Raw genomic sequence first — 12,137 nt, 5'->3', positions numbered from 1 at the left:
GGGCTTTAAAAGATCTCTCACCATGGGAACATTTTTTTTTTGCCACTCTGTTATGTCGAATGTCACTTCCTATACTGATACATTTCAGTGATGATAAAAATGCCGCTGCTTATGGAGTATGAGCATCAGTAGCCCAAAGAACTATACCAGAGCTCTACATTACTGCTCTACTGTTGTTGACTCTCTAGGTTACTGTTTTTAGGCCTAGGGGCCTGAGACCCTTGGGTCAGTGTTAGCAAGGCTAATTTCAGAGAAGGTTCTGTGGTACTGTCTTTCTTGACCACTGGGGGGCATCAAAGCAATTGAGATAAAAAGGGGTTATTGAGTTTCTTCCGTAGGGTTAGGGTACAATGAAGACACTAACTGCAGCCCACGTGACCTATGAAAGTTGGGTGAGGGCGGATAGCCTGCCTGTATCTGGTCTAAAGAAGTAAGTAGCATATTCAATAAGTATATAAAGTGCCCGTCATTCTTCGTTTATTTCTCAGGTTTGACTCAGAAGGACAAAACTTAGATGCTGTTTCCATCTCAGATCTGAAGAGTGGAGGACTAGCAGGGGGCAACACCAACTGGAAAACTTTGTATGAGGTTAAATCAGAGAACCTCGGCCAAGGTGACAAGGTAGCCTACATTCCTAACGTTTTTCACAGACACACGTAAAGTGTGCAAAAGGATGCATTTTCAAACTTGATTTCTGGTACAAGCTGTCAGACATTAATTCAAAGCTGTGATTCTTAACCGGGGCTCTGACCAGAGCATGGCGTGCTGGGTGGGAATTACTACCAGGATGAGGAGTCGTGTTTCCTGATAGGAGTATGTTGTGTCCCTCAGGTACGTGGAGGCAGAAAAATGTTAAGAACTCTGACTTAGAGAGTTGTTTAGTTCTTAAAGGGATCTTAACAAAGTGGTCCTAACCCAGCTGTGTATGATAATATAAACTGCCTTCGGGTCTATATTTCTTTTCTGTGATTGTTCCTACGGATTGAAATGCCCCCATACCAAGAAGACAGAGCTTTTTGAGGAGATATATATATATCTCACACCGAGCATTAGGCAGGCCCAGTGTCAGACATCAGGCAGTTCACAGGTACTTTCGCCAGCGGTAGAATATTAACCCCTCCTGGGCTGAGAGTTGCCAGTGTTCTCTGACAAGAATTGGCGCTGGCATTTGACTTCCGTTGCAGCTTCCCTTTCAATGTTTGTATTTAATGACCCGCCCATCTTGATCTGAACCTGTATTCTGTCAGCAGTTTAATATTTAAATTATTTATTTCTCTTTTATGGTTCCCCAAAACAGCAATTCCTGTTCTATTATTTTCATATTATATAATATGGTTTTTATTCCTTACTGTCTCGTTTTGCTGTACTCCCTCATCCATCATTGTCATCAGCTGCAACTTATAATGCTGTTATACAGCTCCTTGGGAGCTACGCGTTGGACAGATGTGTGTTGTCCTGTCATAGGAACAACCAGTCTTCAGGTTCTCTTGTCACCCAGCGTCTCTCTTAGATCTAAAGGTAGACAGTATGGAATAAGAAATCAGGCCTAGAGGGTACCTGTTTGCACCCAAACTTGCAAGTCATGCTTTGCATCTGAACCTTACCTGGAAATACAGAGAAACTCTTTGGGCGTTCTCCTGGGAGACTTATTTTCTGTAGAACCCTCTGGATTGAGGACTCATCCAAGCTCTTTACACATCCCCACGATTATTTTGCCTCTTTTGGTCTGAAACATCGGGAAGCCCTAGAAGTAACCTGGCTCTGAATTCAGGGTATACCAAGAGGGAACTGTTCACCCCCAAAAAGCATCCACCCCATATGCTTTCTAGGAGAATTAAAGCAAAACAAAGACCAATAACAAAGCCCCAGCACGTGCCTTTAGTCTTTGTTGCATTTACTTACGTGATTTCTCCACTCTGAATACCCTCAGTCAGTTATTTTTGCATCCTGCTGAATTCAATGATTTAGACCAGGGCTTGACAAACCAGCCCACAGGCCAAATCCAACCTGCTGCCTGTTGTGAATAACGTTTTGTTGGAACAGAGCCACTTGTTGTTATTTCCGTATTATCTGGGTGCTTTGTCCCAAGCAGCAGAGTTGAGTAGCTCCAACAGAGACTGTGACCGAATGGCTTGTAATGCCTGAAGTATTTACTGTTTGGCTTTTTACAGAAAAAGTCTGCTGGCCCCTGGCCTAGATAAAGATAAACACTGCTATTGCTTTTAATGTAGGAGGATGGTTGAACGTAGCTGCATTCAATTTTACTGCATTGCTCTGTGTTTCCTACATCTGTTACCTTCGGAGGGTCAGAGGAACAGGAGGAACAAGTCTTTATCACTTGAAGTCTTTCTCTTTCATATACTCTTTCTCAGCTTTAATTAATTTAGTCGAATTTAGAATTAACTCTTAAGGAATAATAAGCTTTAGAACTTGGTTTATTACCTTCATGGGTTTTGTGATTAGCACGAGTGATTTCTAAAACTATAGAGTGACTTACTGTGGTTAGAATACATCAGCACTCACCAATTTTACGTAAGGGCACGCTTGGGGCTGCCTCTCAGTCCAGTCCTGACGCAGGCCTGGTGCTCTTTTCTCCTGAAGGCGGACTATTTCAGCTCTGTGGCCACAGTGGTGTATCTTCGCAAAGAGAACTGTATGTATCAGGCCTGCCCAACTCAGGACTGCAATAAGAAAGTGATTGATCAACAGAATGGATTGTACCGCTGTGAGAAGTGTGACCGTGAATTTCCCAGTTTCAAGTACCGCATGATCCTGTCAGTAAGTAGAATGGGTAGATGCGAACCGCTGTGGTGTTTGAGTCCCTGCCGAGGGCCGGGCACTGCGTAGAAAAGATTGCTCGTGATAGGAAGCCAAGCCGGCCGATGAGTAAGTGCTAAAGAGCTCATTATTGTTCCATAAATATGAAAGCAAGGGGCCTTCCAATTGAATAGCAGTTTGGTTGCTCCTTCTAAAGGCTTTTTTTCATACCAGAAAGTTGCATTTAGATACCCAGCGGATTTCAGTCTGCTGTGCGTGTAGTACAGTTACAGCATTGGTGGCACTTGCCTGGTAACGGTTATGAAGATAAATTAATTTGAAATGGCATTTCTGGAGAGCAGTAATTATACAGTTGATGCCTATATGTAGTTATTTTTCTTGTGGCTAATCTGTTCCCCTAGCCTCAATAGAGCTGACTTCAGAGGAATGGGACTGCATGCTGATGTGGGATTGTGGCTGTTTTGCATTTGTAAGACTTGCTTCTTTAAAGGCTTTGAAAACCTTTAAGGTAAAGGGTGTACATTTTTTAAAAAGTTACCATATTAAATGATAATAAAGGTACAAGAAAACAGGCACTCTCATATTTTTCTAGATGGTGATTTGGCGGTAATATATCAGGAGCCTTAACAATATTTATATTTTCTGACACAGTGAACATTTGGAGGGCATTTCTTGTAAAGAAATAATCAGAGATGTTACGTCTCTATGAAGGTGTCTATTACCCTGTTGTTTATTTTGAAAACTTGGGTAAAACTTAAATGTGCTTAATATTCTACTGGTTAACTCCTTTACTGAATATCTGTAGGATGGAGTACCATCAAGGCATTAGAATTTGCTGTTTGATAGTTTCCACAGTTAAAATATTTGAAAACCATTGTTAATGAAGACGACTAAATGACACAAATAAATGTTCAGGCTTTATTAATTGAAAATAGCAAATTTAAAATGGTATGTTTTATATAGTCTTGAGGTATATATACAGACAAAAAACCAAGTAGGGGGATGAATACCGGACTGTTGGTAATGGTTGTTGCTGGTTGATTTATTTTCTATATATTTTTCTGCATTTTCTATTTATTTTCCTGCAGTTGAATACTCCTATAATAGGAAAAACTTTTTTATAATCTCTTTAGATTAAAAAAAAGTTAAGGATTCCACTTACCCTTTCTACATTCTAATTGCCCCTTAAAATGTTAGTTCAGCAGGAAAGTTATATATTTAAGCTTCTTATTTTCTGTAAACTATAAACTTCATGAACTGAAATGAAGAACGTTGTTTCAGGTAGTTGATTTCATCAACCTTACTGTTAAACTTCTAAATGGAATCTCCGGCACACTGATTTCATGTGACATCTGTGTGTCTGCCATTGCTGTTCTTGACCTGGAAAGGGGTTCCCTTTGCCTCTAGGAGGATAACATGGGGTGAACTGTAGGTGTGAGCCCCAGTATGCAATATGTTCCCTTACCTTTGTGAGTGTTTTAACTTCTCTCATCCCCTTATTTTTCATCATAACTTTGTACATTAAAGCCCCATGTATATGCAAAGTGAATATGTCAAACCATCACAATGATACCTTTTTTAAAAAAACCTCTTATTTCTACTAAACCTTTTACTTTTACGTAACTGAATTCTTTGTGATCCACTTTCTTCCTTGACTCACCTGTTTAATTTTATACCGTGATCCAGTTGGAGACAGTTGATTGCTCATTTCTGTGCTAGGTAAATTTGGTGGCCAGCTGAAAGGCCTTGGCTCAGGCTTTTAAATCGTCTGGGATGCTCAGCAGTGACTGAGAGCCATCCCATGGAGCTCCTCTTACTGACTGAAGGGTGCACAATTTAAAATGCAGAGAACCTGCCCTGACTCGTTGGAGGCTAGTTCAAACCTCTAGTCCAAAGGCCATTGGATAGAAACTGAGTCTGGTATGCCTGGATCCTGTATCTGAAGAAAAGTTTAGTTGGGCTATATCTCCATTGAGATCTGAATTCACATCGTGTTCCTGCTGTGATCCAGACTTACATTTTAAACTTTTTTTCTATGATACTTTTCACATTCTTTGGAAAGAATATATATGGTGGTAATAGTTTTTTCCCTGGCGTTTATTTTAATGAGTGGAAAAAGTTAATCACCCCATGTCCTGAGTGTATCATCCTTTTATAATTTCTTTGCTGAAATAATACAGAGTTATGTGTTTTAGGTAAACATTGCTGATTTTCAAGAGAATCAGTGGGTCACTTGTTTCCAGGAATCTGCGGAGGCTATCCTCGGACAAAGCACCACTTACCTTGGGGAGTTAAAAGAGAAGGTCGGCCATATCTTTTATTATTACTGTAATAGTTCTTGTGCTGTAACACTGCTCTTTAATATTTTTTGGTTTGTTTCTTTTGGGTGTTGTATGTAGTTTCTCAGTCTGATGATTATTTCAGGTGCTCATCTGATTTTGTCTAACTTTGTCTATCTTATGCTAACAATGAAGTAATGTAGATAAAAGTGCCTTAAAAACAGCACTGTTTCTCCTATTACTGTGAGCGCACCAAAGTTGGTGTGCCTGCGATGACTGATACGGAAGGTATCTTCTGAAATAATATGAAGTATAAGTGTGCCTTTTAAACATAATAAACACATTCCCGGAAAAATTGAACCAAATCCTGATTTAAATTCACATATAAGGTACTTGCTATTTCAGGGGTCAGATGCAATTCTTATGAAGTAACTTTCACAAATTAACTTTATCCATTTCATTTTTATAAATTGTTTTTTTACATTTTAGGTTTATTTAATGCCGGGAATAAATTGCTACTTATGCTAAATTTAGGGAAGATAGTTGCTCAAAATGTGTACAGAAGCTGTATTTTCTGGCCACCCAAATTGACATCTATCTAAAGATTATTTTCCCGCCGTTTCCTCCAAATTGTTTAGAATACTTATGAAAGTCAAAGAGGGGATTTGACATTTGTTTTGGCTTGTTTTTCTTACTCTTTTCTGTCTGCAGTTCTGTAACCTCTGTCCCCATTTCTTTTTTAAGTTGTCTGTGAGATCTCTGGAAATAATCCTAACAAGGCATTTTATAGAAATAACTGGAATTGACTTTAAAGTACGATGGTATATTTTGTCTGTTTTGCCTGGTCCTCTATTTTCATATCAGATTCTAAGGCTTGAGTCAGCCTTTTCAGGTTTTTTTTTTTCCTATGACTTTATTACATGTGACTGTTTTTACTGTTGGTAAATGAGGACGTACAGAAATTCTTCCCTCAGGAACCATGATATTCTTGGAGTATGCGCTCCATGCTTTCCCTAATCTTGGAAGAATAATGGCAGCTGATATAATTTTCTGAAGGTTTAACACATTGTTTTATTTACATATCTGAAAGCCCAGAGGACTTGTTTTGTGTGTGTAAAGTAACCTTTACACAGAATTTTATGTAACAGCCATTTTCATGTTCCATGTGGCTTGCAAAGATAACACTTAGCCGATATGAATTATATAAAGTTACTATAAATTCATTTTTTGCATATTTATATAAATGCTTTCTCTAATCCCGTTTTATTTACCAGGCTTTGTTTTAACAAAGAAGTTTAATCAAGTAGTATTTGAGGGGTGAGAGAAAGAGGAAGAGGACTGGTTTTTTAACTTGCCCTAACCTTGTCCACTTTACCTGTCTTCTTCACCTGCTCACCAAATTAATGGTTGTAAATAGTGAGACTGAAATCATGTATATGGCAACGTGAACTTTTTTCTGAGTGGTTTTTATAATTCTTAATTTACAGTGAAGATTCTGGGTCTCAGATCTGTTTCATCACAAACTTTTGAAGTTTAGAAATGTGTTTCCTGGAAGTGTTTCAAATTTTTTATTGTGGTAAAATAGTCATAACATAAAATTTATTTTAACCATTTTTAAGTGTAAGTTCAGTGACATTAATACATTCACATTGTTGTACAACCATCACCACCATCCATCTCCAGAACTTTCTCATCTCCCCAAATTGAAACTCTATACCCATTAAACACTAATGCCCTTTTCCCACCACCCCCATCCCTGTCAACCACTATTTTACTTTATGTCTCTATAAATTTGACTGCTCTGGCTGGAGTATTTTAATTTTTAATAAAATTCTACTTAAACAGTTTTATGTAATGAAATATCACCTGTAGTCATTCCTGAGTATTTCAAACCACTGGGGTGATAATTTTCTCAGAGAGATTTTTTTTTTCAAAGTCTTTTTTAAAGTCTAATAGATATTTTGAAATGGTTCAGTAGCAGTCAAGCCTAAAGTTTTATATTTCTTTTTGCAGAATGAGCAAGCATTTGAGGAAATTTTCCAGAATGCCAACTTTCGATCTTTCATATTCAGGATCAGGGTCAAACTGGAGACCTACAATGTAAGTAAGGTCACCCGGGCTGCAGAAGGGTTAGCAGTGGGAAACTGCAGTGTGTCACCCACAAAAAATGACAGTAGTAGCTGTCAGTTTATTGCTTCCAGACCCAATGCTAAGCATCCTGCATGTATTACTGAATCTTCCCATCACTGAGATACCATTATTATCCTCGTTTTCAGATGAGGAAATGGACTTAGAGGTTAAGTGTCTTGTCCATGGTCGGGCATCTCGGGGGAGGGAAAAATGCTACATAGCTTTTCAGTTCATGTACTGACAGAGGCTGATAATGTGTCTAATAGACTCACGTGTTCCCCGAGGTTTGGGTTCTAAAGTCAGAATATGAAACAAAGACCACATGTAGTTAAAATTAACTTGAATTAAATTGCCTACAACATCATTTAATTGTATAGTCATTATAAAACAGTATTTATTGAACACTTACTAATCTGCCAGATACCGTTCTGCACCCTTTGCTTTTCATAAATCATCTCACTTGATCCTGACAGAAATCCTATATGTAGGAACTATTGTTATCCCAATTTCACCAAGGCAAAATATTGCCATCCAGAGAATAAGTAATTGCCTAAAGCCATATGCTAGCAAGTGGCAGAGCTAAGATTCCAACCCAGGCAGTCCAAGTTCAGAGCTTTGCTTAACTATGCTTAGAAATATGACTGTGTTGAGTAATTATTGTGCATGCTCAAGTGTATGAGCTCCAGAGCTAGACTCTGCAGTCTTTCTGGGCATCACCCCATTCTGCCTCCAAAGATACTATTCAGTCTTAATGAATGAGTGAGAAGGGAGAATTCTGAGAAAATCTCTACTTGTTTCAGCGTTAACTCGTTCTGTTTTGTTATTAGACCTTAATCTTCATACCTGGTGATAGACGTGTTTGTTTTTATAAAGCATTAAGTGAATAGGGTGGAGTCAGGGATTTATAAGTCCATTCAGTCCCCTTGTGGAATGGACAGGGAAAGGACATGGTATGGCAGAGAGGTCGCCTCTTGCAGAGCTGAGATGGGACCCAAACCAGGTCTTTCTCCTCTGCCACAGCGGCCTTTTCTTTCACACCACACCCAGCTTTCAAAACTAGCTGTGTGGCTTTAGGCAAGTCCCTTATCTTCTCTGGGTTCCTATTTTTCCCTCTGTAAAGAGAATAAATTGAACTTTATAAGCCCTTGAAGGTCACTCCCCCATTTGGATTCTAGGTTTCTGAGTATTTGGGAGCACGAGGAAAGGATGCAAGGGGCCTGTGTTGCAGGAGGCTTCTGTCCACTGTCCCAGTGCCAGAAATTCTGCACTTGGCTCTCACTTGTAATTGTTCCTTTATTAGAATTTCTGAACTCTGAATCCAGCATGTGTTTGTGTTTTCTCCTGCTGGGATCATTGAAGCAATGGGAGGTTGTCACCACTGCTTCATGCACAGGTTTTCACAAAACTGCTTTTCTCTTCTCAAAGGATGAGTCGCGAATTAAGGCCACTGTGATGGACGTGAAGCCTGTGGACTACAGAGAATATGGCAAAAGGTTGATCATGGGCATCAGGAGAAACGCAGTAATGTGAGAAGAGCAGTGGTGATTGGGCAGATGTTGGCAAATAAAGAACTGAAATGAAACTGATTTCTTCTCACCCCCTGTGTGACAATTTCACATTAGCTACACGGTGCCTAGTGCCGCTTTATGGTGGACTAAGCAGTTTCCTCTCGTATGTGCATCTTGGAACCCCTTGGTAAGCGAAGGAGAGTATACTCAGATGGCTGTGGTATACGCAGTCAGACCGAAGGGCTTAGCCGGCGGGTAGTGTAGTACCAGTCACTCCCTCTGTCCTCAGGCTTTTGTCAGTTTTATTAAGATGTCATTATCTTCAAGCAGGAATTATGTCACAAGTAATTGACCCTAAATCTGCAGACAGTAAAATAAATTATGTAAGTAGGGTTTCTGCTTCTCCAGTGGTGACACCTTCACAACTTGGGTTCCTTCTCAGGAGAGAGAGCTGAGAAGTGGTTGTGCGGAACCTGGTATTTTAGTAAGCGAGTCTTCCTAGAGTTCAAAGGCTCTCTTTCTAGAGGTGCCACATAGTTGTTCATGCTTGGAATGGCAATAGGGGAGAATGATTAATCAAAGACATATCTTTCATATCTGAAGACTATCCTTCCTTCAGGGTTTAATAGACCAAGTCAGATGGGTCTGATATTAATCAAAATTGTCTCTTCTGAGGAAGGCTGATAAGCATTGACTTGCTGTCCCCTAGGGACTTCCAGGCAACTACAAAGCATTGCTTTAGTTTTCACTTCAATTAATGTTGCATTTTGGTTGGTGAATGTATACTTACTCTACCTGTATATATTCCTTGTGTTTGTGATTCATTTCCTGATTAAAGTTAAGTAGGAGGGATTTTGAAGGAAGAAGCCTTTTGTTTCCCTTGCTTTGTCTTAATAAACAGTTTATTCTTTGCTTGTGGATCCTACTTTCTTTGAATGCAGAGGGTTCTTGTAACTGGAAACCAATTAATTAGCCTTCATAATAAATACTCACTTGGGGGAGATGTTAACTCACTACAAACTCGGAGATTAGTCCCAGGCACGGAGATCATTCTTCCTAATATTTGCAACTCTGAAATGCATCTTTAAAAGAATGAAAACACTAAAAACAAAAAGCCACTGTGCCCAAGAATGCTGATGATCTGGCACATTGGGATTTTATTGATGTTTACACAGCAGTTTCACACCAAGCAGGCTTTGAAATGTGTGCAGACAGTGAGCTGGTAAGAAAACAGTAATTATACTACTGGGCTTTTCAGTCAGCAAGAGCATGCTTGTTCTGAGTGTTCCTAATCACATTCATTATCTATCCGGTTGCTGCAACCCACCGCTTGGCATTTGCTGCACATCTTCTCCAAGTACCCAGGCAGCGTTGTAGGCAGCCGACAGCGGTAGGACCTGGGTTTTGATTTGTGGAAGTGCGGCATGTGGAAGCCCTCTGTGGAGCTGTAGAGTCACGATCTCCTGTCCGTTTCATCCTGAGCCGCCTTCTTTTGGGAGGAACCAGCCGGCTCTAGGCAGGATGGCTCCCACTGCTCAGAAGAGACATAGAGGATCTTTTTCTCAGGCCCACTAATTGGACACGTTCGAATCCCAGAAGATGGTCAGTGGGCTAAGGCCTCACCGATTTTTGTGGAAGTTCTTTTCTGTCTGACCTTGCTTATACTCGTAAAGCACTGACTAGGAAATTACAGTCCTCAGACACTACTCTGGATTGACAAATGGTGGGTTGGAAGTGGTCACCTACCTTCCAGTCCAGTCACCAGTCTTTTATATCTACCACTCCCAGCGGTCCCTCTCTCCCCACACGTCTGTCTGTGTCTACTCCACGAGGAAAACTGAGTAGCAGTGTTACTGTGACGCGCTCGTCTCAAGGGATTGTACCAGTCACCGTACGTTCTCGACGACCATGTGCTGGAACCAGCACATCCACATGGATGTGATTAGAAATCCACGAGGGAGCAGGAAGGGATGTTCTGATAGAGGATGGCTCCCTCTAGGGAGGGTGTTTAGCAGATTTCCCTACTAAAAATTGGATCACCAGTAGAGCGGCCTCAGAAATTGGCTCCACTGTTATGCTTTGAAGAGATTTAGGTCCCTGAGGATTGCCTAAATAGATTCTGGCCCATAGTTCTTAGAATTCTCTTGGATATAGTATAGCGTACCTCAAAAAGGCTGTTCATGTTGTTCTATTTCTCATCTTTCACTTCGGGATCAATGTTTATTTTGTGTCCACCATGACAGCAGCAGTAAGCAATTAGGAGAAAAATCTAATCATTTCGCCTTTATTTTAAATGGTTCTTGGATTCCCTCCAGTCTCATTGTGAAGGAGGCAAGAAAAAAAAAGGGGGGATAATCATCTGATTTCTGTCCATACTTTTAGTGTTCTATGCTTTCCGTTAAAGCCTTGCGAATCTCTAGTGTGCTGTTCTGACTTTTTTGAACTGCAGGGTCAAAACTTCCCCCCTCCCCCATTTTCCCTCCCCCCAAGTGGCCTGTCTTCAAAAAGGATAAATAATATTGATCGTGGTATTTAATACACTAATGAAACCCATGGTTATTGACTACATAATTAATATACTGTCTAAAAGTGAACTTTGGCAGCCCAGTACATAAAGGTTTATATTGACTTGTGTTTCTTTGGCGTTACGCCTTCCAAGGTTTTATTTATAGAAAACGAAACAGGTTGTTCGGTCTCCTTTCCTTCTCTTCACTTGTTAGAAGGCCACTACTCCCCCAGTAAATTGATTGTTTCCTTATCTCAAAGAGAGGATTTCTTCCCTACCCTCACCCCTACCACCATCTTTTTATGTGGTTTGTTAGCTCTTAGATTTATAGTCCACTCTCTTGGTAGAGTTCTGGCTGTATAAACACTTTTACTGAGTGAGTATATTTTATTATTAAGCTGATGTTAAGTATTATTGATGCCTGTTAAAAAAAAAAAAGGAAAGGAATGGGGACTCTTTGGATCATTAATTATTTCTTCTATGAGTAATCCATGTCCGTTGTAGAAAAGTAACCTGCAGATAAGAAAACAAATGACCCATGTCCCACCAGTCAGCAAGACCCACTTGTGTAGCTGACTGCTTTTTTCTATGCATGTAACTATAGTTTCAATAAAAAATGGAATTATACTATGTATACTTTTCTGCTAGCATGGACATCTTTTCTATTTCAATAAAAATAGATCTGCCTAATTTTAATTGGCATTTGGCTATATGGATGTGTAAATGTATTGAGCCAATTCACTTTTGCTGGATGCTTCTACTTTCTAATTGTTATCCTAAGCTCAGCTTTTAATGGGGCCAAGCATGCATTCTTTGTGGCACTGTGAAAATGTATGCCCTCTTGTTCTCTTAGATTCTCTGATAGCTTTCCTTTGCTTTAGTTTAGTGATGACCCCTGTAATCCTATACACACCATCAGGGGCTCGCAGGTAATTT

General features: G+C 39.9%; 1 protein-coding gene across 1 annotated transcript in view; it reads left to right on the top strand.

The window, feature by feature from the left end:
• Positions 1-9,607, top strand: part of RPA1 (replication protein A1) — a 44,305-nt gene extending 34,698 nt beyond the window's left edge. Inside the window, exons 13-17 of the mRNA XM_033091604.1 lie at positions 489-621; positions 2,602-2,778; positions 4,974-5,081; positions 7,071-7,157; positions 8,613-9,607. Of these exons, the coding sequence (XP_032947495.1) occupies positions 489-621; positions 2,602-2,778; positions 4,974-5,081; positions 7,071-7,157; positions 8,613-8,717 (610 nt within the window). The 3' untranslated portion in view covers positions 8,718-9,607. The remainder of the gene's footprint in view (positions 1-488; positions 622-2,601; positions 2,779-4,973; positions 5,082-7,070; positions 7,158-8,612) is intronic.
• Positions 9,608-12,137: the final 2,530 nt, after the last annotated feature.

The sequence above is a fragment of the Rhinolophus ferrumequinum genome, chromosome 21, assembly GCF_004115265.2.
Source record: "Rhinolophus ferrumequinum isolate MPI-CBG mRhiFer1 chromosome 21, mRhiFer1_v1.p, whole genome shotgun sequence".
NCBI classification, from domain to species: Eukaryota; Metazoa; Chordata; class Mammalia; order Chiroptera; family Rhinolophidae; genus Rhinolophus; species Rhinolophus ferrumequinum.
The sequence above is the reverse complement of the archived record's forward strand: the minus strand, read 5'-3'. Positions and strand labels throughout refer to the sequence as shown.